Genomic DNA, 25,003 nt, shown 5'->3' with positions numbered 1-25,003 from the left:
TGTAGTGTCTTAAATTTGACATACCTTAAAACATCAGATTGTCATAATCTTACATTGACTATAAGGTTACATTTTTCAAGAATAACCACAATAAAATGGCTCGTAGAAACAAGCAGAATGTTAAAATGTTATAATTACATTAGTTGTAGTACGAAGGTTAGTAAAATGAAAGAAAAAGCATTATAAAAACCCATGATTAATTATATTCTAAATGAATGATAATTTAATAGCAAATACACATCTATGCTCTGATAATTGTATTGTTTACAGACCAGACTTCATGGATGGTCTTCACTTATGGTACTCTGATAGTTAATTTTAACTCTTGCCAGACGACTAAGACCACCTCGCTAACTCAGTGTCCCATACCATTAGATAGTTGCTTGCGTCTACAACTAACAAATGTCACTTGTGACACATCATTACATGTATTATTTCAAGTACTAGATACGTGAGCCCGTCGATATTGTGGCGATTAGATAACTGGGTGATTAGTCTACACTAAAGATACGAAGCTAAATAAAAAAAAAACTATAAAATACAGTGATACCTCGATTCTCGAACTTAATCAGTTCCAGAAGGCTGTTCGAAAACCGAATCAATTTTTCCCATAAAAAATACTGTAAATTAAATTAATCCGTTACAGACCTCCAAAAATTACGCATTATGAAGCATTTTAAGTAAAAATATTGCTTATTTATACCTGTATAATGATACTTACAGGCCTAAAGTCAACCACAAAAACCATAAACACAATAAAAAAAAACAATAAATGAAAATTTAACTGCACTTTACCTGTGCTGAGGAGAGCTGATGGCGTAAGTGAAAGGTGGTGAGGAATGTGGAGAGTAGGAGGGTTATTATTGTTTGGAAGGGGAGTCACCTTCCATAAAAACGTCAGGTAACTCTCCTTCTGGGGTTTTTTCTCTTTTCTGTCTCTTTGCACCGCTACAACCTACTTGAGACTCACTGGACCTATTTCTCACTAAAAACTTGTCTAATGAGGTTTGTTTCTGCATGGCACCCTCCCCATATCTCACCACACTATGTATGCCACTCTCTTCCTAAATTTTTCAAACTACCCCCCTACCAGCCTTAAAGGCATCACTTGTATCAGCACTCGATCCAGGGGTGTTTTTCAGGAGGTCAGCATGCTTTCTCACAAATGATGGTCACAGAAATGCTATCACCAGCTAACTGTTTTTCGTTTACCCAAATCAACAACAGTTTTTTCTACCTCTTTAATTGTTTGTGATCTTTGTTTCTTAAGCACTGTCACTCCTTTTGCAACATCAGCTCCTTTGATAACCTCTTTATTTTTCAGTATGGTGTAGACTGTAGACTTCGCCACACCGAACTGTGTAGCAAGGTCAGCACGTAAACACCACTCTCATACTTTGCTATGAGATCTTTTTTCACCTCTATTGTGATTCTAACAACTTTTTTTTTGGTTTGCTGCTTTCATTATCCTTCTTTGACCCCATGGTGGCTTATTTAATCAGAATATTTAAAAAAAAGAAAAACGAGAACTTTCACAGCAGATTTTAGCGGAAGTGTGGACTGAGCAACAGGTGCGGATAAAGTGTTTTGCACAAGCTTGACGTGGGCCGAAAATGGTCAAAGAATCGTTCGGGTCATCAGTCGGGTTACTTCGGGGATTCGGGCCACAACAGCTTGGTTCGGGAACCGATTTTATATTCGACAACCGAGACATTTTTTTCTCAAACAATATGTTCGAAAACCGAATTGTTCGAGAAGGGAGTTGTTCGAGAACCGAGGTACCACTGTACTCCATTACAGAAATGATTAGGTACGTCATGTCTGTATAAGACTTATCAAGAAAAATACAAGATAACTTGGAACCTTTATAATTTAAATAAACTAGTAAAAAGTTAGTAATAAGTTAAATAAATATCCTAACAGGCTATAAATATTCATCCATCATCCTTTAAGTTTCTTGTTTATGAAGTTAAGAAATTCAAGATAGGAACAACAGCGTCACATTGAGAAATTGACATGGAAAAAACCTCATCCCGTTTCCAGAACCACAAAACTTACAACTCACACCCACTCAGCATTTATCCACTCACTCACGTGTTTTGGGCATACTGTTTAATTGCCGTAATGATATAGCATGGTTTTTATTAACGTGAAACCCTTTTACTTAAAGGCTTACTGTAATTAAAACAAGTACATGAACTAACGTATAAGTTTGGCTGTACTTTAAATTCACTATTATTCCAGTATAACTTAATATCAGTGTAAAAATTAATTTTCTTCAATAATTTTACATCGGTCGTTTAACGTATTCAACAACTGAAAGTTTATTATCTCAGCTAATATTAACATATATTATGTTAGAACTGGCAAGATGTACAATGTTAAGTTCAACACAATTATAATGTAGCTTCATCTATATACTATATACGTTAATATAGTACTTTTTTTACTTACTGGAGGTAATTCGGCACTGACCATCCCAAGTAAGCATCTGTTGAAAGATTTCGACTTTCTAAACAGGCTGAAAGTTAGAAACAAAGATATATCAGTTGCGTGACAAGTGGCATTAACATGTTTAGTAACACAGTTGTTTTACCTTATTCAGAAATTATGAAGAAATGAAAATCTTCCTTAGTAAATCCATCACAACCTATAAAGAAACCAAACATGTATAGGCGAAGTACAAATACATTTTGCAATGAATAATTTCAGAGGGAATTTGACTACAATGCATTCTACATACTGTTTATTTAATAATCTTGTTTGTAACGTTAGAAATGTATAAACCAGTGATGAATAAACACAAAACACTTTTAAGGCTTCGTTACAATTCTGACTTACTCTATAGACTTGTTACTTGTCATGTCTATACAAAACCAATAGAAATTAGTATCACATTACAGATTCTGGAGTAGCCTAGTAGTTAAGGCCGTCGACTCTTTAGGTCTATTTATGACCTGCTGGGGACACGTACAAGGACGACATCATCCACCCTCCTGGTTAGATTAATTTTTATTTTACTTTTTTTGCTTTAGTTTTAGTGAAAATGCTAATATTATTACTGCAAAAAATCAGTGTTTGTTCCCGGATACCGAGTACTCCTTTTGACCCCTATCCTTGAGCCATGACTATATATGCAACACCTTAACCATTTTAACGTGTTATAATTATTTTCACTATCTTTAAGTTTGTACGGCACTCGACTCGTAATCCGAGGGTCGCGGGTTCGAATCCCCGTCACACCAAACATGTTCGCCTTTTGAGCCGTGCGGGCGTTATAAAGTTGCTATAAATCCCACTATTCGTTGGTAAAAGAGTAGCCCAAGAGTTGGCGGTGGGTGGTGATGAATAGCTGCTTTCCCTCTAGTCATACACTGCTAAATTAGAGATAGCTAGCGCAGATAGCCCTCATGTAGCTTTGCGCAAAATTCAAAACAAACCAATCGTACAAATGTTCGACATATTCAAACATATCAGCACAATTTCTACTAGTTTAGTCCTCTAGGATATATTGTATATCTAGAAACGCATAATATTTTAATCGAATGATACAAGTTCATGATAGCTGTAGATTACTTATTCTTAAACTTATAGTTGGTATTTACTGGAGAGAGTTACTAAAAACTGTTTCTATTATGTACGCAATAACGGTCTATTTCTTACAGAAGCTTTGTTTTTCTGAAAGTATTTTAGAACTTGTGTTAAACTTCCTCCCCTCTCTCTCCGACACTGAACATGCTTCCTACATGGTACTGCCTCAGCATTCTTAGTTTAAAAAATTACCTGCCTGTTCTTAACGTGATAGGACTAAGGCTAATATAGGTGGAGAGGTCACATTTACCGTCATACTGTTACACTCTAGTCACCTTTTACTGATTAAAATATGTGTATGTGATGCACTAGAAACTATTATTTCAAAACAGCCAATCCATGGCTTTTCCCCGGACTGCTCGACACAGAAAATATTAAAACAAGTATCTCTCATATATTCAGTTACTATCTCAGTTTAATAATCTTTTACTAGCTGGTCTAATATCAAATGCTTTTGTTACTGCAAATCTTTTACTTTTCCATTACTTATGACTAAATATTCTTACAACAGTATAAAAGGAACTAATAATGTAAAAATTGACAAACTCTGGATGACCCAGTTTGAAAACAACTAAAGTAAACATACAAAATTCCTGAAATTTAATCGTTTAATAATGTTTTAAATAAAAACATAGTGAAAGCTCAATATGTAAAAGGCTTACTGATGCAGCATTTAATACCGCCTGAAAAGATTATGAGGGTTTAATATTTTCTGAAAAACTAGATGCTAAATTGTTTAACAATCTATGAAGATCATATAGCGAAATGTTTAATGAAGTGTGAAGGAAACGACATGAAAATGATAGCTAATGTAATTTGAGTGGAAATCGTCTTTCATTTTTTGTTTTTTTTATCAACTATATATCATTCAACTATTATGTAATTAATGCAATAAGTAAATGTACCAAAACTAAGTAGAATCATTAAAACTAATGAACTAATTTCCGAAATGTTTAGATAAATGTTGAAAAAAACCTAAAATTAAATTAGTTTGTAAAACTGAAGAGGAGAATTGAAATCCATAAACGAAAAAATCAGTAAAAGAACGTCATTATTGACAACTACGAAACAAAAGTTACATTGGAGTTTCGACATTCGTTGATAAAGTTTCGTTTCATTTCAAAATATAACTATGCAAATAGCTAAGGTTAAAGCATAAGTTACTAAAAAAGCACACGTTGAAATCAAACACAGAGTGTCATGTGGAAACAAATTAATATATTTTCTTTTTGTAGCCCCATGCCTAAATTATGTAATTCACAAGTTACTTAAATAACAATGCATATACAGTACAAAGAAAACAGCGGTTACGAATTTATATATTAAAATAGATAAACCTCTTAAACACATTAAAGAACATTTAAACGAATACGGCAAAATTATAAAAGTAAGAAGCAGCGTTGACCCTTTCACTGTCATCATTGATTTTACTGAATGTAAACAGAAAATTGACGTATCAATTTAACCGTATCGATCGGAAAACTGCGTGTTATAATAGTCTTATAAACAGTACACAGATATTTTTATCAGTTCTAATCATGTTTTTATGTTAATATCGTAAACAATCTCATTGTTTCAAATTCTTACAAGCTGTGTATATTTTTTTCTTTTCACTTCACAACACCTCAACATTTTATCAAGTGTTTTTCATAGACGAATACAGAAAAAAGAAACTACGGTTGACAGATTAAGCTTATAAGTTTATTACCTACTGATTTATGTTTACGTTTTATTTGTAGTGAAAATTAAAGAAGGGATTAAAGTAATTATATTTCATAAATGTAACTAATTACAATCAGCTTTTGAGAGCAAAAAAGGCTCACATCAACAGTCAAAATATTACAATAATTTAGTAACATGTGATCAGGTTTATTAGTTGTTGATGTTTTATCGAAAAGCTAAAAATGAACTGTCTGTTCATCGCGAAGAATTGAGCACCGGATTTAAACGTTGACCCACTGGAGGGAAGGCTCGTTATAAAAGTTTACATGTATCGGCAATATTCTACCCTGTCTTTATACCTGGATACAGATGTACATACGTAGATACTTCAAAATTACAAGACTGATTTAGAAAACAATTTTATATGATATTAAAACTATAGTTAATAGATGCATTACCTTAAAATGTAGATAACAAATAGAAACATCATACATTTTCGTTTTATTTTATGTCGGTTTTACGCTCACCTAAAACTTTATAAAATTGGTGTACACTATACAGTTGTGGACACTGGGGATTCCTCTTCTTATCTGGCTACGATATATTTTTGTGATTAGAATATTTTATTAACTAATTCACATACACATACCTCAACAAACTTAGAATTTGTAAACAAAGTTAAAGAAATGAACTCAATCACCAAATCAACATGAGGTTCTTTGATGTGGTTTATGAAATATGTTAGCAGATAGCAAAACTTCTCCCAGTTAGATATCGAGTACTGTGCATCCACACGTTGATGTGTGACTAAATATGGTGAATTTACTGTTAAAATATCATAATGAACTTCCATACACAAGTAATGAATTTTACGGTCTGGATTTAAAGGCTTAACTATGAGGTTCCTTCTAACACCTTTACTGTGAAAGTTATTAATGGCCGACATTAAAGACAGAGCTTGAACACCGTTTTAGCTAACTCCATTAATACGTGATTGATATATGTCGGTTAGACGTTTCTCAAGTGGAGGCGTGATAACGACATTTCAGTGGATATTAAAAGATATGTTAATTCAATCAACCCTGCTTATATTAGCGTAACTATACACAATAGGGCTATGTGCAATCTGAACACTGCGGTGAATCAAACCCAGAATTTCGGAATTAATAAGCTCGTAAAAATGCAACTCACATTACAGATAAAGTTGTTTAATATTTGAAATTAAGAGACACAATAAAACTAAAATTTCCCTAATGACTAGACTGTATTATTTCTCTACCTCCTACACCAATATTTCAACTCCTTTATGTCGTTTTAATTGTTTAAAACTGCTTTACCCCTCTTCCATCATTAATTTACGGTGAAACCTGGTGAAATTCACTTAAGCTTTATTATTCCTTGCATAGTTAGTTTCCACGTTACATGTTACATACAAATTGTTGGATTAGTTTGCTTGGTTTCTTTTGAATTTCGCGCAAAAAGTTACAGGAGAGCTATCCACGTAATGTATTACAGGAAAGGCAGCTACACAACAAGAGCTCTGGGGCAGCTCATTTAATAATGAATATTGAGATTGGTCATTACATAATAATGCTTCCATGGCTGAAAAACAAATATGTTCGGTGACGGAAATTTAAACCCGCAGCTCTCAGACTGAGAGTCTAGAGGCCCAATCGAGACAAGTTGTGGGAAATTCCATTTGTTTATCAATCTGTTCTTTACCGAACGAAAACAAAAATCGCCTAAAATTTAATCACCATTATAGGAACAGAAGTCACATTCATGTGATGAGTCACTCTGGAAACAGTAAAAATTAAATGTTTTATCTCATTTGTAACAGATTTACTATTATGTATTTAGGTTTATATCGATGTTTATTTTAGTTAAATATATATTTAGAAATGCATGTAACATATATAGTTAAATGTGTATTGCGAAAGTTCAGCTTGATTTCTAAATTTATAAAAGATTCTCGAGTGTAAGAATCAACAATTTACTGTATGTGTAAGTAATACTAGTCATTGCTGGTATTGTTGATAACTTCCGACAACCTCGCTTTAAAGCTTATAAAAAGGTAACTAATGTAACGCGGAAAAGCAGTTTTATATTGTTGATTTGCTATAGTCAGTATACTATAAACCTCGGAAGCTATAAGTGTTATAAACACCTATTAATCGGAAAACTACATACATTTGACCAGGAATCTTTATAGAACTCGAACATTACACACCCTTCAACTTTAGAGAATTAACTTCAGACGTTAGGATGTTTACAAGGGCATTAGATATCCTCCTCGGTGAAAAGACAGCTTGTAAACCGTGTGAGGCCAGCTAAGAATAGAACTAGCTAGCATTCCAGTCAAGTAAAGTGTACCTATGTATAAACAAACAATTTATTTGCTTATCATGATCCGTCGACAAAATATTCAATACCAGACCAGATAGAAGATTCAATATTGTTTTCAAATCCTTTGTATATAAATTATTTGTAATAACTATTTGTAATTACAAACTGTATTGTTGTTTTTATATTTGCGTTAAGAAAGAAAATTGTGGGTATCAATCTTCTTGGAAAATATCATGAATATTGACATTCAATTAACTTTTAAATTTAAATCAAAATTTCCAGCTATTTGAAAACGTAATACGTAACGTAAGAAATCGGAAGTTCGTCCGAGATAGATTATAATACGTAACATATTGTACTGAAAAGAAAAATACAAAAATTAGTTAAAATAAAACAAAAATATAACTAAGAAGGTTCCTTGCGTTAAATCAGTTGATATTCCTCTTTTAAAATTTTGATGTTAAAATTCTAATCACGTCAATTGTGTTTACTTATGCTTCTTACAGATTTTTCAGCACATAACTGACTAAATTGCAAAAAAACATGCGCTATCACTGTTAGTTTTATTATTATTAGTTCCATTTTCGTGCAATATATTTAATGGCAAAAATCTAATTGAATGAACCTAATCTGTAGTTCTATAAAGGTAATGCGTGCAAATTTCCACACAAACTCTAAAACAATGTAGAATTATCAATAACGAAATATATAATAACTAAAAATACACGATATATACAGTGAGAAGGTATACAACATTCCATCAGATATATGTTATTGTGATAATGACCTTTGATAAGCAGACTTTGATTACCTCGTATTGTTTAATGTTATACTGACCCTTCTGTATCCAAAATGCAGCGCTAGTGTATCCTATTTGTATAGAACATGCTTTTCTTTAATTTAACTGTACATATACAGGAGGTAGACAAAAAAAAAAGTGTCCCCTTTGAAAACGTTGTTAATTTGTTATACCTTTTATTAGATAACAGAAAAATATGTAAAACTATATGTTTTTAGAACTCACTCGACGACATCTGTCCAATTATGATCTCAAATCCTAATTTTAACATTGGTTTTTGTAACTACCTGAACACTTCATGGTTTTAGTTCATTTTTTCATAAAAAGTGTTGCGCACCTGCTATAGTTTCTTAGATCTTATTCCAATTAATATTGATATTAACGGTTATTACAAATAATAATTTATATACAAAAAAGTTAAAAACTCAGAAACAATATTCAGTCTTCTATCTGGTCTGGAAATTAATAATTTAATAACGGTCCATTCCACAAGGCACAAATTACTTTGACGTTGACACATAGATACCTCCCTTCACTTGACCGGAACGCTAGCTAACTAGCTGTATCCTTGTTTGGCCTGACCCGGTTCATAAGCTCACTTTTTACCTGTTCGATTACCCTCGGTGCACTCAGCAGATATCCTAATGTGGTTTTCCTATGTACAAACACAAACACACTCGTTACCGAAAAAGAAATATCTAATGTCCAAATTTAATTCCTTGAGGTTGAACGGTTTATAATGTTCGAAATATATAAAAGTTCCTGGTCAAAGTCTGTAGTTTTCCTGTTAATAAGCGTTAATCATAGTATGCTGACCGTAGCTGATCAATAATATTCTCTTCTCTGTTAGCGTCTCGGTTTATTTACTTTAAAGCGAGATTTTCGAATGTTCAACGATGTTCGAAGACACGCTAGCGTTTTCTGTAAAGCAAATATCGTTGATTCTTACTCTCGATAATCTTCTACAAATCTATATAACAGGCGGAACTTGCGCAATACACATCCAACAATATATGTCACATGCATCAAACTGAAACAAACGTCGGTATTAAAATAAACGTATAGCGTTAAATCTGTTACATCATTTAAATATAAATGAAATAATTCCTTTAGAATTATCTTGCAAAAACACTGCTTCTCCAACTTTGTTAAACGCCAAAGTAATGCCTCTAGCCTATACTTATGTACTGATGTGAAACATAGATAATAACAAATGAATATCGGAAGAAAAACTTCAAGCAGCCAAAATGTGGTTTTAAGAAAAATGTTGCAAATAGCATGAACTAAGAAAAAGAAATAATGAACAAGTATTGGTAGAAACCTAAACAACAACACGCAATATCATTAATGAAATACGAAAAACAAGCCAGCTTAATACGTTATGTTATAAGGAAAGAAAAGATAGAGAACATAGTAACAACTGGCAAGATAGAAGGAAAGATAAGCAAAGAAAGACAAACAATAAAGATACTTAATGGGTTCACGTGGTGGTTATGAACCGAGAATAACATCAGAGAATACCAAGAACGGAAAGAAATGGAAAATTGTGATTGACAATTTCTGCACACAGACAATACATTGGAGAAGAAAAAAGAATACCGCAGATTATATAAAACAAACGTTTTGTTAGGTTTTGTTTCCTCTGACCAATAGTTATTTACATTTAATTATTAAACGAATTATGCTTCATATTTTCTCAACTCAATTACCCCTCTGCTTTTTAATTATTAAGTACTCCACTGTGTGCTATAATAAAAACGGGTAAGTTCAGTTCGTGTAATATCTCGTGCATATAACATGTGAATCTAAATTTCATATTAACTCTTCATCATTAAAGCTAAATAATACATAAAAGTTCTTACAACGAAATCCAAATTTTGGATGACACTGGCCCCATTTATACGTGTCTCTGGTCGTGATGAAAGAATCCTTGAAGTACAGGAAAAGCCAGCTTATGGGTACGGTTGTATACACACCCAGCAACACATACAGGTAAAGCATGGCTAGTCCCACTCCTAACAAGCACAAAGTAGGCACATTCTTACATTAATCATTTAATAAACACATATCTATTATTTCATTACTAATTGACATAATATACCTATTTAAGTCCTTTCATTAACATATCCGACAAAATCTTACTATGAATATACACCAGTAATGAAAATCAAAAACAAATATATCCACATGTACCCTGTAAATACAAACTGGTAAAGAACCCTCATTTATAGCAATTTGAACTTCAACACACTAGTCCTAGAGAACCATATTACTGTTATTACATAGTGTTCTGTACAGAACTACATGGTAAAACAATAAGTAAAATATGCTGTCTATTCTAGGTTATGAAAAGTTTTGTAAACTTTTCTGTCTTATTTACGAGGTAAACATTACAGTGTTCAGTTCCTGAAAATAAACAACAAAATATGATTTTTTTTATTTATCCTGATTAAAAATACACACACACACACAAACAAACATTAATAAAATATCACCTTTGAATGCTGGACTTATGTACCACATGTCTGTTAACCCAGACCCTAAATGCTGTCCCAGCGCCATCTGAAGATAGAGGAATGGGAAGCCAAATACACACGATAGAATTATAAATTCGACGAGAAAACAGGCTAAAATAAAATAAATAAATAAATATTACACACAAACAATTGTTATTCACCAGCACAATTTTAACATTTTTTCACCGACTAAACTAAAATGTCAAAATTTTTATTCGTCTTTGGGAAAAATTCATGATAAACCTTTAGATAATCTACCTGGATGCCATGTGAATCTCAAATACTTGATATTGATCTAGCTTAACGTAACTACCTATCCGTACATATCTATTCCTATATGTTTATATTTATGCTCTTCAATCTGTCCATCTATCTTATCCTAGTTTCCACCAAAGTTCCATACTTCCTATTAACCGACCCGTGTGCTCATCCACTTAACCGTTTTTCTCTTAAGACAACTCTTTTAATAAATTATCCGTGTACGTAATAATACATTGGAGTTAAAATGTAGTACTAGTATTTGAGCATGCACAACCTTTATACAAATATATTATATTATATATATTAAAGTTCTGTATACTGCATAATATTTCAGTTATTTCCCAATTATAAAAATGTAAATTAAAATGTTTATCTTAAAACACATCACAGTGTGCTCTTGTCATGACCCGTCATTAACATTGGAATGTTATACCTTAAGTGAAATTAAGTTGTTCAGTGGTTAAAAACCACATTTTGATAAGTGCTCAACGCTATTGTTTGTTTCATCTGAAACTTTCAATATGTTCATAAAAGTGAAAACAAGGTAGAAAATTACCTTTGTATACATGTACCAAGACAGCAAACCTGCTAATGTTGTAAATCCCCACAACGCAGCTAAAACAGGCGAATATCACACAAGAATCATACGGCCACAATCCACGTGAAGACCTTACATCATCATGGTCTGTTCGAACTGTAGTGGTGATTGCTGGTTGTACGTTTTCGCTGGCGGTGGACACACCACTTTCTAGGGTCTGTTCAAATCCATTAGCAATTCTGGTTCCTGAAGTTTGTTGAGGTGTTGTAGTAAAATTCGCAGTCTGTGTGTAAGAAGGTGGTGGAGAGATATCCTGTGACGTCTCGCTGGACCGAGTCTCCAAACTCACCTCATCAGGAACAGATGGAGATGTAGCGTCTTCTTCAAGATTACTCATTCTTCAGTGACTCTGGTAGGACGATCAAGATAGAATCCGACCGACAGTGTTCCATTCAGTAGTCAGATACCTCAAATACTACTTTGTATTTTTCTTCTTAACACTGCAGTGTCAAACCCATAAGAAACAATTTAGAACACTAAGAAATAATGGTATTAAAAGCCCCAGAAGTAACAAAACTACAATATTTTTCAAGAACATTTTTATACATTAAACGTTAAAAACACAAAACTAACTACCAAACTGTATCTTTAATTTCGAAATACGAGAGAACACTGAAAGGGTCTTTTCCAGTAAATTCTACTGTAATACATCCAGTAGGAATTATTGTTTAATATTTGAAACCGCCATCTAATAAAAACTGTGTAATCAATGTCAAAGAAGCAAATAATATTGTTGTGCATTGTATCAAAGATTAGTGTTAAAAATAACAGCATTGTTAACGAACCACAGACAACTCTTTGACATACAAATAGTATTAATGCATGTTGTATTAGGGACATTTTAAAATAAAAAATACTATTGTCCACTTAACTGTAAATGACTGTGCAAAAAGTAACATATTTTAATCTTAATTGGAGATTGTTTTCCAAAAACAGTATTATTATCTAACCAATGATGAATGAATGTTTGGTTAGTGACATAAAGGTCATTCCAAATAGTATAATTATCCGATCAATTTTAGTAATTGTGGAAAGAACAATAACAGTTCCAAACCAATCAGGGATAATTCTTAAACAAATAACACGTTCATCTTTACAAATGCTATTTAATGTCTATTAAACAGTAGGAGTGTTTAATCAATAGTGTGTAATTATTAAACAGTACTAAAATGATTACCAACGGCTTTTTCATGAATAACAACGCACCCAATCCAAAGAGAAATTAGCATTAAATAAGTAACATCGTATATTACCAGTTCAGTTCAAATTTGTATTCAACATCTACCCAAACAATAAGAACGGAGAAAGTTTTACTTCGTAGCTTTATTAACCACACTTCTTACCATAATACCTCAAGTATAAAAATGCTACTTTACATGTAAGGAGTGGCGTACTAAAGGTTGGTGCCAGAGGAAAGGTCCGCCGCGGGTGACAGCAAGGAAGAGGGTGCCATCGGGAGAGTTGAAATACCAGTACAAGTTTCCAAACCAAATGAAAAATTCGCCAAAGTACAACAGTTTACTGTTAATTTCCATTATAGTATAAATTTTTATTTTTCATTGACAGTACAAAATTTAGAAACGAAAAATTAAATATTTGACAAAAATTCCGTCGAAAGGCGAACGTTTGTTGCCGTTTTAGTCATCAATTTGTTGAGCATATCCAACTGGCTGCATCTGACATTTCAAGTCTTGTTCATTTGACACTGTAACTCCTCGTGCATGAGGTATGTTTTACTAAATAATCATAATAAATCACAAAGTGCCAGTGTTTATAATAGTATAATGGTACTTATACCAGTGTCCAGTATTTCTGACAATGCGGTATCATAGTGATGTTTAAGCGTTTATAAACGCATCGTTGTGACGTGATGTTATAGAAACTCGTGTTTATGAATGGTGATCCCTGTGACTACTTTAGACTTGACATTTTTCCTACAACCATGACTACTGAAGTAACGATGATGTGCATGACTGAATGAGTTTGTTATGATGGCTATGTGGTGATCTTATGATGGTGGTGGTGATATGGCTGCATGGAGATGCGTTAACCAAAAAAAAAAAAACATTGATCGAGTTCATCAAGCAGCAATGAAAAAGGACATAAAAAATGGAGGGATATTTTACATTGCCTCTTAGACGTAACCTTGTTTTTGGCTCATCAGTCTTCCTTTTGATGGTGACAAAGAGGAAATGTCATCAGCAAACAAAGGAAACTTCATGAAATTGGTAGAGTTGCTGTCAAATTATGATCCAGCTTCGAAAAGAACATTTTGTAAGAATCAAGCGCTCTATTCCATCTGGGAGAAGAGTAGCTTCGTATTCATATCCAAAGATTTAGCATGAGTTCATTTGCCTTTTGGGGAATTACGTCATAGAGAAAATAGTGGCTGATATCAAGAAGAAATTATTTTGGGATTCATTTCGACAGCACTTCTCATGTGTCCCACACTGACCAGATGTGTCCAAACTGAATGGGACAAAGTTGAAGTAAAGGAATCATTCTTGGACTTCTTCGCTATTGCCAGAGAGACTGCTGCTGAGCTCACAGAAGATACTCTGAGACATCTGGAGAGAGACGGATTGAAAATAAACCGTTGCCGTGGTCAAGAATATGACAATGCTGCTACTATGGCTGGTATTCATGGTGGTGTTCAGTCAAAGATCAGAGAGATCAATTCCACGGCTTTGTTTGTGCCTTGTGCAAATCATTATTTGAACCTTTGCAGAGTGCACCCGTTTGAAAACATTCATACATATGTGACTTTTTTTCTAACCTTAGAAAAATCTATTTTTTCGTTTTAGTCTCACCTCATTGTTGGGAAATGTTGATAGAAAATGCCTACAGGACAGTCAAAAGACTTTCCCATACAAAATGGAGTGCTCATTGGGACGCTGTGAATCCAGTGAATGCATATTTTGAAAAGCTGATCTCAACTCTTGAAGTATTGTGTGATACCAAAGAAAATGTGGGCACAGAAATATCAGCTCAGATTTTGCCGTCTGCTGTACGTGATTTCTCTTTTTCGTGTTACTTTTCTTTCTGTGAAGTACTGTAAGAAATTTTTTCTCACACAAAAGTATTTACAAACATTTAGAATCAGCCTTGAAAAGTGTATTGTGAAACTCCAAGCTTTAAAACTGTTTCTTGAAGATCAGTGCAATAAAATTGTGGAGAAGGTCGTTCATTATACAACTACAAAGTGTGAGGAAATAAACATTTGTATAGAGAGAAGAGCTAGAGTAAAGCTCCGAAAAAGGATACCAGGAGAAATGGCAAAGGATACTGGTCTCAGATTACCAGAGGAAGTAAAAAGGGCTATGTTTGAACGTCTTGGTCGCTTTCATCACGAATTGGAGATTTGTACTGAGGCAATGGATCAAATTTGCTGTTATTGTCTTGCTTTGATTGCTGCAACACAAGTATAACTTTGAAAATGTATTCCAAATTTGACTCATATTTTCGATGAATTCTCCGATGCAGATATTTGGGCAGAAATTGGACGACTTTGGAGGCATTTTGAAGCTGCTAAAATCATCGTTGACGAGGCAAAGAAATGCATTTCTTTCGCTCGATCATGAATCAAACAAGACTGACAAATCTGGGTTTATTTTCAATTGAACATGAATATGCAAGGAAAGTGAATTTTGATAAGGTCATTGATCAATATGCAAAGACTGTGAATCCCCACTGTTTACCTTTGAACAATAGCCTGAGTGTTGGGATTGGATTTCTTGCATTTTTTGTATAAAATAAAATGTAGTATTATCTGTTTACTGAATTTTTAACGTCCTGCAGTTTTCTTATTTGTAATTTGCTTATGACAGTGTTGTATTATTTAAAAATGCACTTGCAAACTTAATATATTTTTCTGTGTGCTTAAATGTTAAAAGTAATTATGGCAGGGTGCTAAAGGAAGGATCCGCACTGGGTGTCAAATACTTTAGGTACGCCCCTGCATGTAAGCTTGTAATTTTCCATCGACAATTACGCAATTATAAAACCAGTTGCAAGATGTTGAAAATCAGACCTGTTTCTCACATCAACATTAACAATCATAATTCTCCGTCTCATCATAAATGCATTATCAGTCGATTTATTAATACCATGTCATTATAGACTCGAGTCACTCAAAATATTTGTAATATACTCTTCAAAACAAGAAACGCAAAAGGGATATTTTTGTTATTTTAAAGAGAAATATATGTAATAACGTTACAAGCTCAGAGTGTGTGATGTTACACGTGTTAAAGCACTGATTGTCAGACCAAATTGACAATAAAAGTTGTGCACTTTGAAAACGGAGGAAAACATCGGATTTTTCGCCAAAACGCATGCGTTGCCAATAAAGTTGTTTGAGAGATCTGCATGTTCTGCAAGTGCAACATGTGCAAAATCCCTATAAAAGTGACGGGTTCTCGGTTTCCATAGCTCAGTGTTAAGCCACCGACACACAATACAATTACGCCAAGACTGACTGAAGCACAACGCAACAACGCCATTGGTCGATTGGAAGCAGTCGAATCTCGATCAGATGTTGCCAGAGCTGTGAATGTCCACCCAAGCACCATCACAAGGCTATGGAATCGTCACTAACAACATGGATCAACTCGTGACCGTCCACGATCTGGCAGAACTCGTGTGACCATGCCCGCACAAGATCGCAACATCCGGTTACGTCACCTTCGGGATAGAACCACCACTGCGACGTCTACTGCCTCAACCATACCAGGGCTGCGTAGGATTTCCGATCAGACCGTTCGCAACCGTCTACGAGATTCTTAGGCCCCATGTGCAACCCATCATGGTGAACGTCAACGACGTTTTTCAACATGACAAAGCCCGACCTCACACAGCCCGACTCACCACTGTGTTCTTGAGACACCACAACATCAACGTTCTTCCCTGGACCTCCAGATCACCAGATTTAAACCCCATCGAACATCTTTGGGACGAGTTGGACCGACGTCTGCGACGGCAACAGCCTCAACCGCAGACTCTACCTCAGCTTGCAGCAGCTTTGCAGGCTGAGTGGACAGCCATTTTACAGGATGTGATTCGTCATTTCATTGCTTCCATGGGCAGGAGATGCCAAGCAGTGAATGTGCAAAGTTTCACACATGTCATACAGAACTACCCGGAATAAACTTGTTAACAATTTGTCTCATATTTTGCCTTTTGCGTTTCGTTTTTTGAAGAGTATATGTTTTGTTTTTATATAGGAATTCGAAATCCTTTTAACTTAATAGCTTTCTAGAGAGAAATCTAAAGGTTTTACGTTCAGATATTTCAACTGTATATAAGACAAGAAAAGTGTTACAGTGTATATTTCATCCTTTCTTTCAGGCTTTCATTCTACCAATTACACAATTTTCCTCTCGTTATTGAGTCGTTACTAAAAAGTCTAATGGTCAAACACTTAAAAAATTTAATGAATTAAATATAAAACTCTTTCTGTATTATATAAAAGTAACAGGTTTTTATTAATATTATAAATAAATATATCACACACTTCTTCAGGTTAATCATGAATGAACTTCTGTAAACCAGAATAAAAGTTGGTTCATGACTTTGTTTAGTGAATGCAAGATCAACATCTTACATAAAATGTTTCATAATCGTTTTAACAAAAACGATTATTAGTGTCTAAATAGTCGTATATCAGCATTAACAATAATTAGTTAATGTTTTCAATTGAAAGCAAACATTACTGAACAAGTTATTATGCTGTATGTCTAATTCCTATGGAAATATGTTTTATAAAAATATTACATCACGATTCTTCAAGTTAAACTAGCACAATCTCCTGAAGTTCACTGTAATTCTGTGTAATACAATATTATACACGATTACTAAGATTTATTGAAGCTTCTGAAATTATTCTTTACATCGTTGAAAATCACACGTGCCCAAAAGACAGACAAAACATGACGTACACAATGATCTCAGTTTATTTCTAGACATTTCTTGGAATTGCTTGAAAATTAGATATTCTACCCCACCGACTTACAACAGTAAAATTAGAAATAGCATGTAATTAAACATGGAAAAACAGTTTGTTACGAAACACAGTTTATAAATATTAACGATCATTTAAAATTAAAATTCTACATGTTTATTCGTAACTAGATAAACATTTAGATATTGTAGTTGATGAAAAAAAATATATTTTACTCACCCCTAAGCTAAACAGTCTAAAAGGTAGACATAGTTTTAAATCACATAGCATCGCAATATGTGTTTTCGATACTACACGATAAGAAGAAGGACCTAAAGTGTAAACGTATTTTAGATGCCAAGTGGCCCTACACCTGTAACGCCATAATATACTCTCGTGACTCGCTTCATAATCACGTGACATGCGTTTCAACATAAACGGAAGTTCTAACTAAGAACATTTCACCAGTATGCTGTAGGACAAACGCGAAGTGCGAATTGATAAAAAATACTAAAAACTGTGGACAGTAAAATCATACAACTAATAAAAATAAATGTAATGATTAATGATCTAAAATGCATATCACGATTTGCCAAGATCATATTTTCACAAGTAAACTTACATTAAATTAAAACAATCCCATAGTTTCACAGGTTTTGTTTGTATATGAATAAAAATGCAATAAATTAGATAACATACTTTTGGAAGGTGAATTTTGTTTTCAAAAGTCACTTGGGCCTTATTACTGTACTGTTTTGTAAGTATTTTAACCGTAAATTATCAACACTTCCACCCACAACCTTTCTCAATTATTCAGAAAATCAAATTATTACTTACTACAATACACAAATTTCTCTACTGGAGACTGATTACAAGTTTATTCTATATTCAGCTAGGAAGCGAAACTAAATATTTAGACATGATACTAAACTTCATAAAAGCAATAATTAGAGTAGTAATAATAACCAAAAGTAAAGGAATACTACTTCACGAGTTTACCTGATGCTATGTTACAAGATTGTAAGAAAAACTAAACACAGAAGCAACTTAAAACGATAAACGAATGTTAAAACAATTACAAAAGCCAGCAAACAAGGTTTAACAAAGTTCTCAATTAAATATTAATATTGTCCTTTATATAACGGTGAATTCTAGTGGCTGTCATGTTTTTATTCATTAATTGCTGTGGCATATAATCATAGAGAAAGACACTTTAATCAGACACACCTCTGTCCTAATGTGTAGAGTTTTAGGGCAACCAGTAGAAGCAATCCAAATCCGTTGAAAACTTAGCAGAAATTTTAAGCATATCTTGGATGAAATTTACTAAATCTACGTTGTTCTACTATACGGAGTATTCGCTATGTTTAAAACTCTCACTGACAATTGAATTATTAAGAAAATGTAAATCAAATTGTGATAACCATAATGCATAAAAATTATGAGTAGAAACATTTTTAAATTAATTTATCACTCATTTTGTCTGTAGAACCATAATAAAGTACAGTAAGGTAACATATCTATGCTTTAAAACAAGCAGAAGAATACATCGTCTTGAAAATTAATAAAAGTAAGGTTTATTGAATACGTGCTGCAGAGATTTTGGAACTGAGAGTGATACAGCGTAACAACTGTAAATTGTAGTATAATACTGAATTTCTGGGAGTATTCCCCCAGCCCTAGATTGAGCTGCCTTTAGGAGTTTCTTTTAGCAGCTTCTTAACACCTATACTTTCTCATTTAACACCTGCATGTCTAGCCAAACACCCCCAGTTTGCAATTCCTTCGTACACCTGTTTATCAGTACAAAAATAAACTTGCCTTTATTATTATAGTTCATAAGCTGTACAGTTTTATTGCTTACCTCATCCCTTTCTCTCTCTCTCTCTCTCTCTGTCAGTAAATCACATTCACACCATCTTTGTCACCACTGTCTATTGTAAAGAAAGTTAATCTCTATGCATACATCCTGGTAGCCCAGACTCTGCAAAAACGGGAGAAGCAGCGCGCAAGTTCTGTACTGCCGCAGGCAAACTAAACTGGTTGCAGAACTGAATGGCGCGAGAAGTACACCATTGAAATAGTCGCGGAACAACGACTTCTGTTAATGCAAAATATATGCAATAACTGCACGTTAAAATATCTCATAATTGTCATAAACTAGAAAAAAAAATTAGAGTAACTGACCTCATACTTTTACCTTTCATTAAACGTGTAATACGCATAGAATAACAGGTCGTCATTAAAGTCCTTCATCTTTATTGTTAATCGACTTGCTAAGACTGCTTTGGTTTGTTTTGAATTTCGCGCAAAGCTAAACGAGGGCTATCTGCTCTAGCTGTCCCTAATTTAGTAATGTAAGACTATAGGGAAGGCAGCTAGTCACCACCACCCACCGCCAACTCTTGGGCTACTCTTTTACCAAGAATAGTGGGATTGACTGGAGTTTTACCCACCTGGTACCTGTCTAAAAAAATATAACAAACCAAAATTACCCTGTTTCTTCCTAGAATGACTGCAGATTATTAAAGAATATTGCAATTATTTATCCTAAACAGCTTAAGACTTAATAGTTTAGATGTTGTTGTTGTTTTTTTAAATTTTATTCTTCTTTGGACTATATATAACATCTAAACACGCATTACAATCTGTTCCACACAAGGCAAATGACAAATGTAACTTACGTGTGTGTGTGTGTGTGTGTGTGTGTGTGCGTGTGTGTGTGTTTTACTTATAGCAAAGTCACATCGGGCTATCTGCTGACTCCACCGAGGGAATCTAACCATTAATTTTAGCGTTGTAAATCCGCAGACTTACATAATAATAATCATTTATTATAGCCATTATATTGTAACTGGCTCTATACGGTCTATACCCATGGTATAAGTCTTACAAATTCCCAAAGTTGGTCGATTGTCTTGTAGATATTTGGAATTGTAATTGTTGCTTGTGACCTGGAAATGAAATATTAAATGTCAGAGAGGATTATCAGCAATTTGTGAGAGAGAAGATGCAATAGGACGCTTGAAAAGTGGGTTTCAGTTGTGGTTTATCATTCTCTCTCAGAAAATAAATTGGATGCTACGAAACTATAACTTGCCTTAATAACATCTATACTATAAATGTGTATTTTACTTTAAACTCAGGAGATCGTATAGGGGTGATAAAAGTAGAAATTAAGTAAATCAGAGTCAAGATGTAGGTATAACCCTGTTTCCAGCGGTTCGAGTCCTCCGTAGATATATACCGCTGTCCCAGTAGGGGGCTCAGAGCCAAGGAACGAATATGATACAGACAAATGACACTGAAAAATGTCTCTTGTTGAAATTAAGCAATTGAAACTTGTATCTCAAATTCAGTTATGAATTACATTTAGATTTCATGTTCATTCGGCTACATTGAGATTAAAGTAATCAGATTTTGAATGTAAAAGACGTAAAATGCGAAATTTTACATACTCAATGCGGAGAAGTTTATTAGAGTTACTTCAAAATTAACTAACACTGACACCCACTTGGAGTGCAGTAAGAAATTAATTCAGTTACTAATAGTAATAACATATACAGTAAATAATGACTCAAACGAGAAATTCAGTTGTTTTTTTGTTGTTGTTGTTGTTTTGTAATATCACCTGCTACTGTACAAAATCCCTGAAAGTACTTTATTTTCCTTATGTCATATAATTATAACCAAGGTCGTGGCTTCACCACCACGACCCTGACTTTTGTAGATACGGCAGCAATCACGTCCCCAGCTATGTCCACTGAATGCTTGGTATGAAGCAATTTAACCAAAGGACTACAGGTTTTTCTACTCATTGCTTTGAAAACAAAAAAAAAAACACTCGATATTGTGAATCAGATTGAAGTGGTCTTCGCTACACTATGCGATAGAATGCAACTGTCTCCTGTGCAAGCAATCAAAACAAAGAGTTGTTTGATGAAGAAGTATGCTGTGAGCTAACGTTTGTAAAGGATAAATCTAGAAAGTACAAGTAGTGAAGTGGGTCTTGAATATGCTTCGGCCTCAAAGGGTTGTGCAACAGTGGAAGACAAAGAAATTAGCTCCACGTGTTCTATTTGCTTCAATCAGAATCCTCGGCATTGTGATGGAGATCTCTGTATTTAATTATAGAAAGAAAAGAACAGGAGGTATGGCAGTGGATAAGCTGACAACTGTATATTAGGTACAATCTAATATAAAATCACTAAGACATTTGCACGTTTAATTCATTGGAATATTACTGTACAGGCCATAGAAAGTCCTTTCTTTGGATTAACTACAGCTGGTACAACAACGAAAAGTATTATCTGACAATTTTCATGAAGTTTACAATTCTTCAACGAATACTTTAAAGTGCAGAATTATTTTCTGAGATTTTACAGCACTTAAACATTATTGAAGTGCCTACAAGATGCATTTCTATGAGAGATTCTACCCATATAACGCCTTCAGAGTGATTTCTTTGACGGAACAAATAACATTGTCTCTTGATTATCTGAGGTACAAGCATGACTTAAATAATTAATTTTTGAGTCACTATGTGTACACAGCCAACTATCTATCAATCTTGTACTACAAGGTGCAAGCTTACAGGATTGTCTTGTGGCAGATGCACTAAACTTTGTTCTTAATATTTCAAATGTGGTTTACAAATCTGGAAACAGTCAAAACACCAGTATATGCCATTCTTTAATCTCTTAAACACAACCAGATGGTATATGCGTACACCAGCAATCTCCCGGGTCTCTCATGCCAATAGAGTACTACAAATAACCTTTATGACCTACAAAGACGACAAGAATATAACAAATAATACACAGGAAAAATTGCATGGCTTTAAAAATAGTATAAAAATACAAGAACATACTTTGACCTTTATGCTTCGAGGTGAAGTTTCTTTCTCGCAGAAGAAGTAGCCAAAAACAATGAATATCAACATGCACCCTTATTACATTGAAATGGAAACAATGTGTTACGACGATAACATAGATATTGAGATAATACAATTGTGTCGTTAATTTAGATGATTTTTCAGCACCCTAAAAACTACAAAGCCAATGGTTATTAAAGGGAGATTGACCGTGTGATCAAACTGTCTTGCTTTGCTGATACATGTTGCAAAGATAACAACGATCTTTTCATGCTTGGGACGCTTAGAAACTTGGCTGAAGTAAATGGCCAAAAAGTAAAATAAAAATTCGTACATCATGCTTTTATATATATCCACAATAACATATTTGATGTTTTCTCACTTATAAAAAATTTTTTTAAGCGTGACACTGGCGCACAAATCAGTTCTGTAGCGACCTAATGTAAACGAATCAACAAGATGGCGAAAAATATTTGTTTGTGTAGATTGTTTGAAGTCAAAATGTAACTTTTAAAAATGTTTTTCCTACAGCTATTGCAAGTATTTAGGCGTTGGTTATTTTTGAATAGGCTACATATTGCAAACTTGTCGAATATAAGAGTTTTAGTCAGTAATATCAATGTGTTGTTTTTGAGATTTTGCCCTTCCTACTACTGTTCTTGTTCCTTATAAAACTCACTTAGGTTAATTTAAGGTTCTAATTGTCTTATTTGGTAAACAAAGCTAAAACATTATGTTAATAATATGTAATAAGTGTCAAGGTTTAAAAAAGCTCCTCAACACTCGCGGCATTTAAAACTCATTTAGGCAGAATTAGAGTAAAATAATGTATGAGAGATTCTTTTCCTTCACATCAGCGGCCCGGCATGGCCAGGTGGTTGAGGTGCTCGACTAGTAATCTGAGGGTAACGGGTTCGAATCTCTGTCACACCAAACGTGCTCGCCTTTTCAGACATAGGGAGCATATAATGTGACGGCTAATCCCAGTATTTGTTGATAAAAGAGTAGCCGAAGAGTTGGCGGTGGATAGTGATAACTAGTTGCCTACCTATAATCCTGCCCTGCAAAATTAGGGACGACGAGTGCAGAGAGCCCTCGCGTAGCTTTGCGCGAAATCCAAACCAAACCTTTTTATCAGTTATAATTTTGTGCACCAGAAATATCACGTGTGAAAAGCACGTGTAACCGATTCCATTTTATTACTCTTCAGAATCTCTACCGTTCTACTCTCATGCTAGGAACATTAAAGAAATTTATTAAGGTGTGCAGATTATACTTGAAGCAATCAAATATAATTACCATTAGTGAAAAATATGTTTTGAACCGAAAGTTATTGCACTTATGCTAGGCCTGCAAAATGGGTATACAAATCACTGTAGCTTTTCGTGTTTCTTTGACACATTGTTGCATCAGTCTCAGATGAAAGAAAATGATAAGTTAAAAACTGTAACCAATGTGCAGTCTAGTTTCACAATCTCTTCTTTCCGTTCCTTACGGAAGCAAGATGGCCAAAGTCTAATGGGGGGGTTTATTTTGAAAAGCTTGTTTTCACGTTGCTCGCTCCAATTCGACTGCCAACTGGCAGGGAGCCGAGCCTTGAATACAGGGCCATAATCCATGTATGGAACAGGCACAGCAGTGATAGTACCAGAGCAAACAGACTTAGCTGTGGTGTGAGTGAGCTCGTTTCCATGAATACCGACGTGGCCTGGTATCCAGAAAAGGTGGATAGAAGTAGATGATAGAGAGAATATTGACGACAACAGGGTGAGAACAAACATGAAGCGATTCCAGGGCCAGTAGAGAGCTAAGAATGTCGGATAAATAGTAAAATTCGGTACTGCATAGCTTCTATGTGATCCAAGGCAAGAGAAATGGCATACAATTCTGCAGTGAACACAGAAATTGTAGAGGGGATTTTATGTACAACCACTGAACCACAACAAAGCATGGTAGATCTCACAGAGTCACCTGATTTCGAATCATCGGTATAAATTGGAATTAAACGATAGTCCTAAAGATGTTCGGCAAATACAAAGCGGTAATTCCAGTTAGGATTATCCAACTTCTTAATATGACTCAAAGAAATGTAACATATTAGGATGGTAATAAGTCATGGTAGGATGGGGTGATCAGTGGATACAGTAATTGTTCTAAGGACATAGAGACCATTGGTAATTGTATGGAAAAGATGTCTACTGATGATATTAGTCTTTATAATGAAAAGTGTGACACATAAGACACAGCCCTGAGGGACTCCAAATTCCTGTGGGAAAGAATGGAAAAGTGTTGAACCAATATGGACTCGGAATCGTCGATCCATTAAAAGATGTTTGATAAAAATGGGCAAATGGTCACGCAACCCATACGAATGGAAGTCTTTAAGGATGCCATACCTCCACGTAGTAGCATAAGCTTT

The 25,003-nt window shown here is 34.2% G+C and overlaps 1 protein-coding gene across 4 annotated transcripts in view; it reads right to left on the bottom strand.

The window, feature by feature from the left end:
- Nucleotides 1-25,003, bottom strand: part of LOC143241009 (sodium-dependent transporter bedraggled-like) — a 75,829-nt gene that overhangs the window by 41,982 nt on the left and 8,844 nt on the right. Inside the window, exons 1-5 of one of the 4 annotated variants that reach the window (XM_076484413.1) lie at nucleotides 19,576-19,698; nucleotides 11,732-12,213; nucleotides 10,894-11,025; nucleotides 10,261-10,413; nucleotides 2,455-2,521 (exon numbers count right to left, since the gene is read on the bottom strand). In XM_076484413.1, the coding sequence (XP_076340528.1) occupies nucleotides 2,455-2,521; nucleotides 10,261-10,413; nucleotides 10,894-11,025; nucleotides 11,732-12,110 (731 nt within the window). In that variant the 5' untranslated portion in view covers nucleotides 12,111-12,213; nucleotides 19,576-19,698. Of the gene's footprint in view, nucleotides 1-2,454; nucleotides 2,522-10,260; nucleotides 10,414-10,893; nucleotides 11,026-11,731; nucleotides 12,214-17,951; nucleotides 18,092-19,575; nucleotides 19,699-25,003 lie in introns of those variants that run through there. The other 3 variants (XM_076484412.1, XM_076484411.1, XM_076484414.1) reach the window with 3 other exon arrangements.

The sequence above is a fragment of the Tachypleus tridentatus genome, chromosome 13, assembly GCF_004210375.1.
Source record: "Tachypleus tridentatus isolate NWPU-2018 chromosome 13, ASM421037v1, whole genome shotgun sequence".
NCBI lineage: Eukaryota > Metazoa > Arthropoda > Merostomata > Xiphosura > Limulidae > Tachypleus > Tachypleus tridentatus.
Note: the sequence above shows the minus strand (reverse complement) of the source record. Positions and strands in the feature narration are given on the sequence as shown.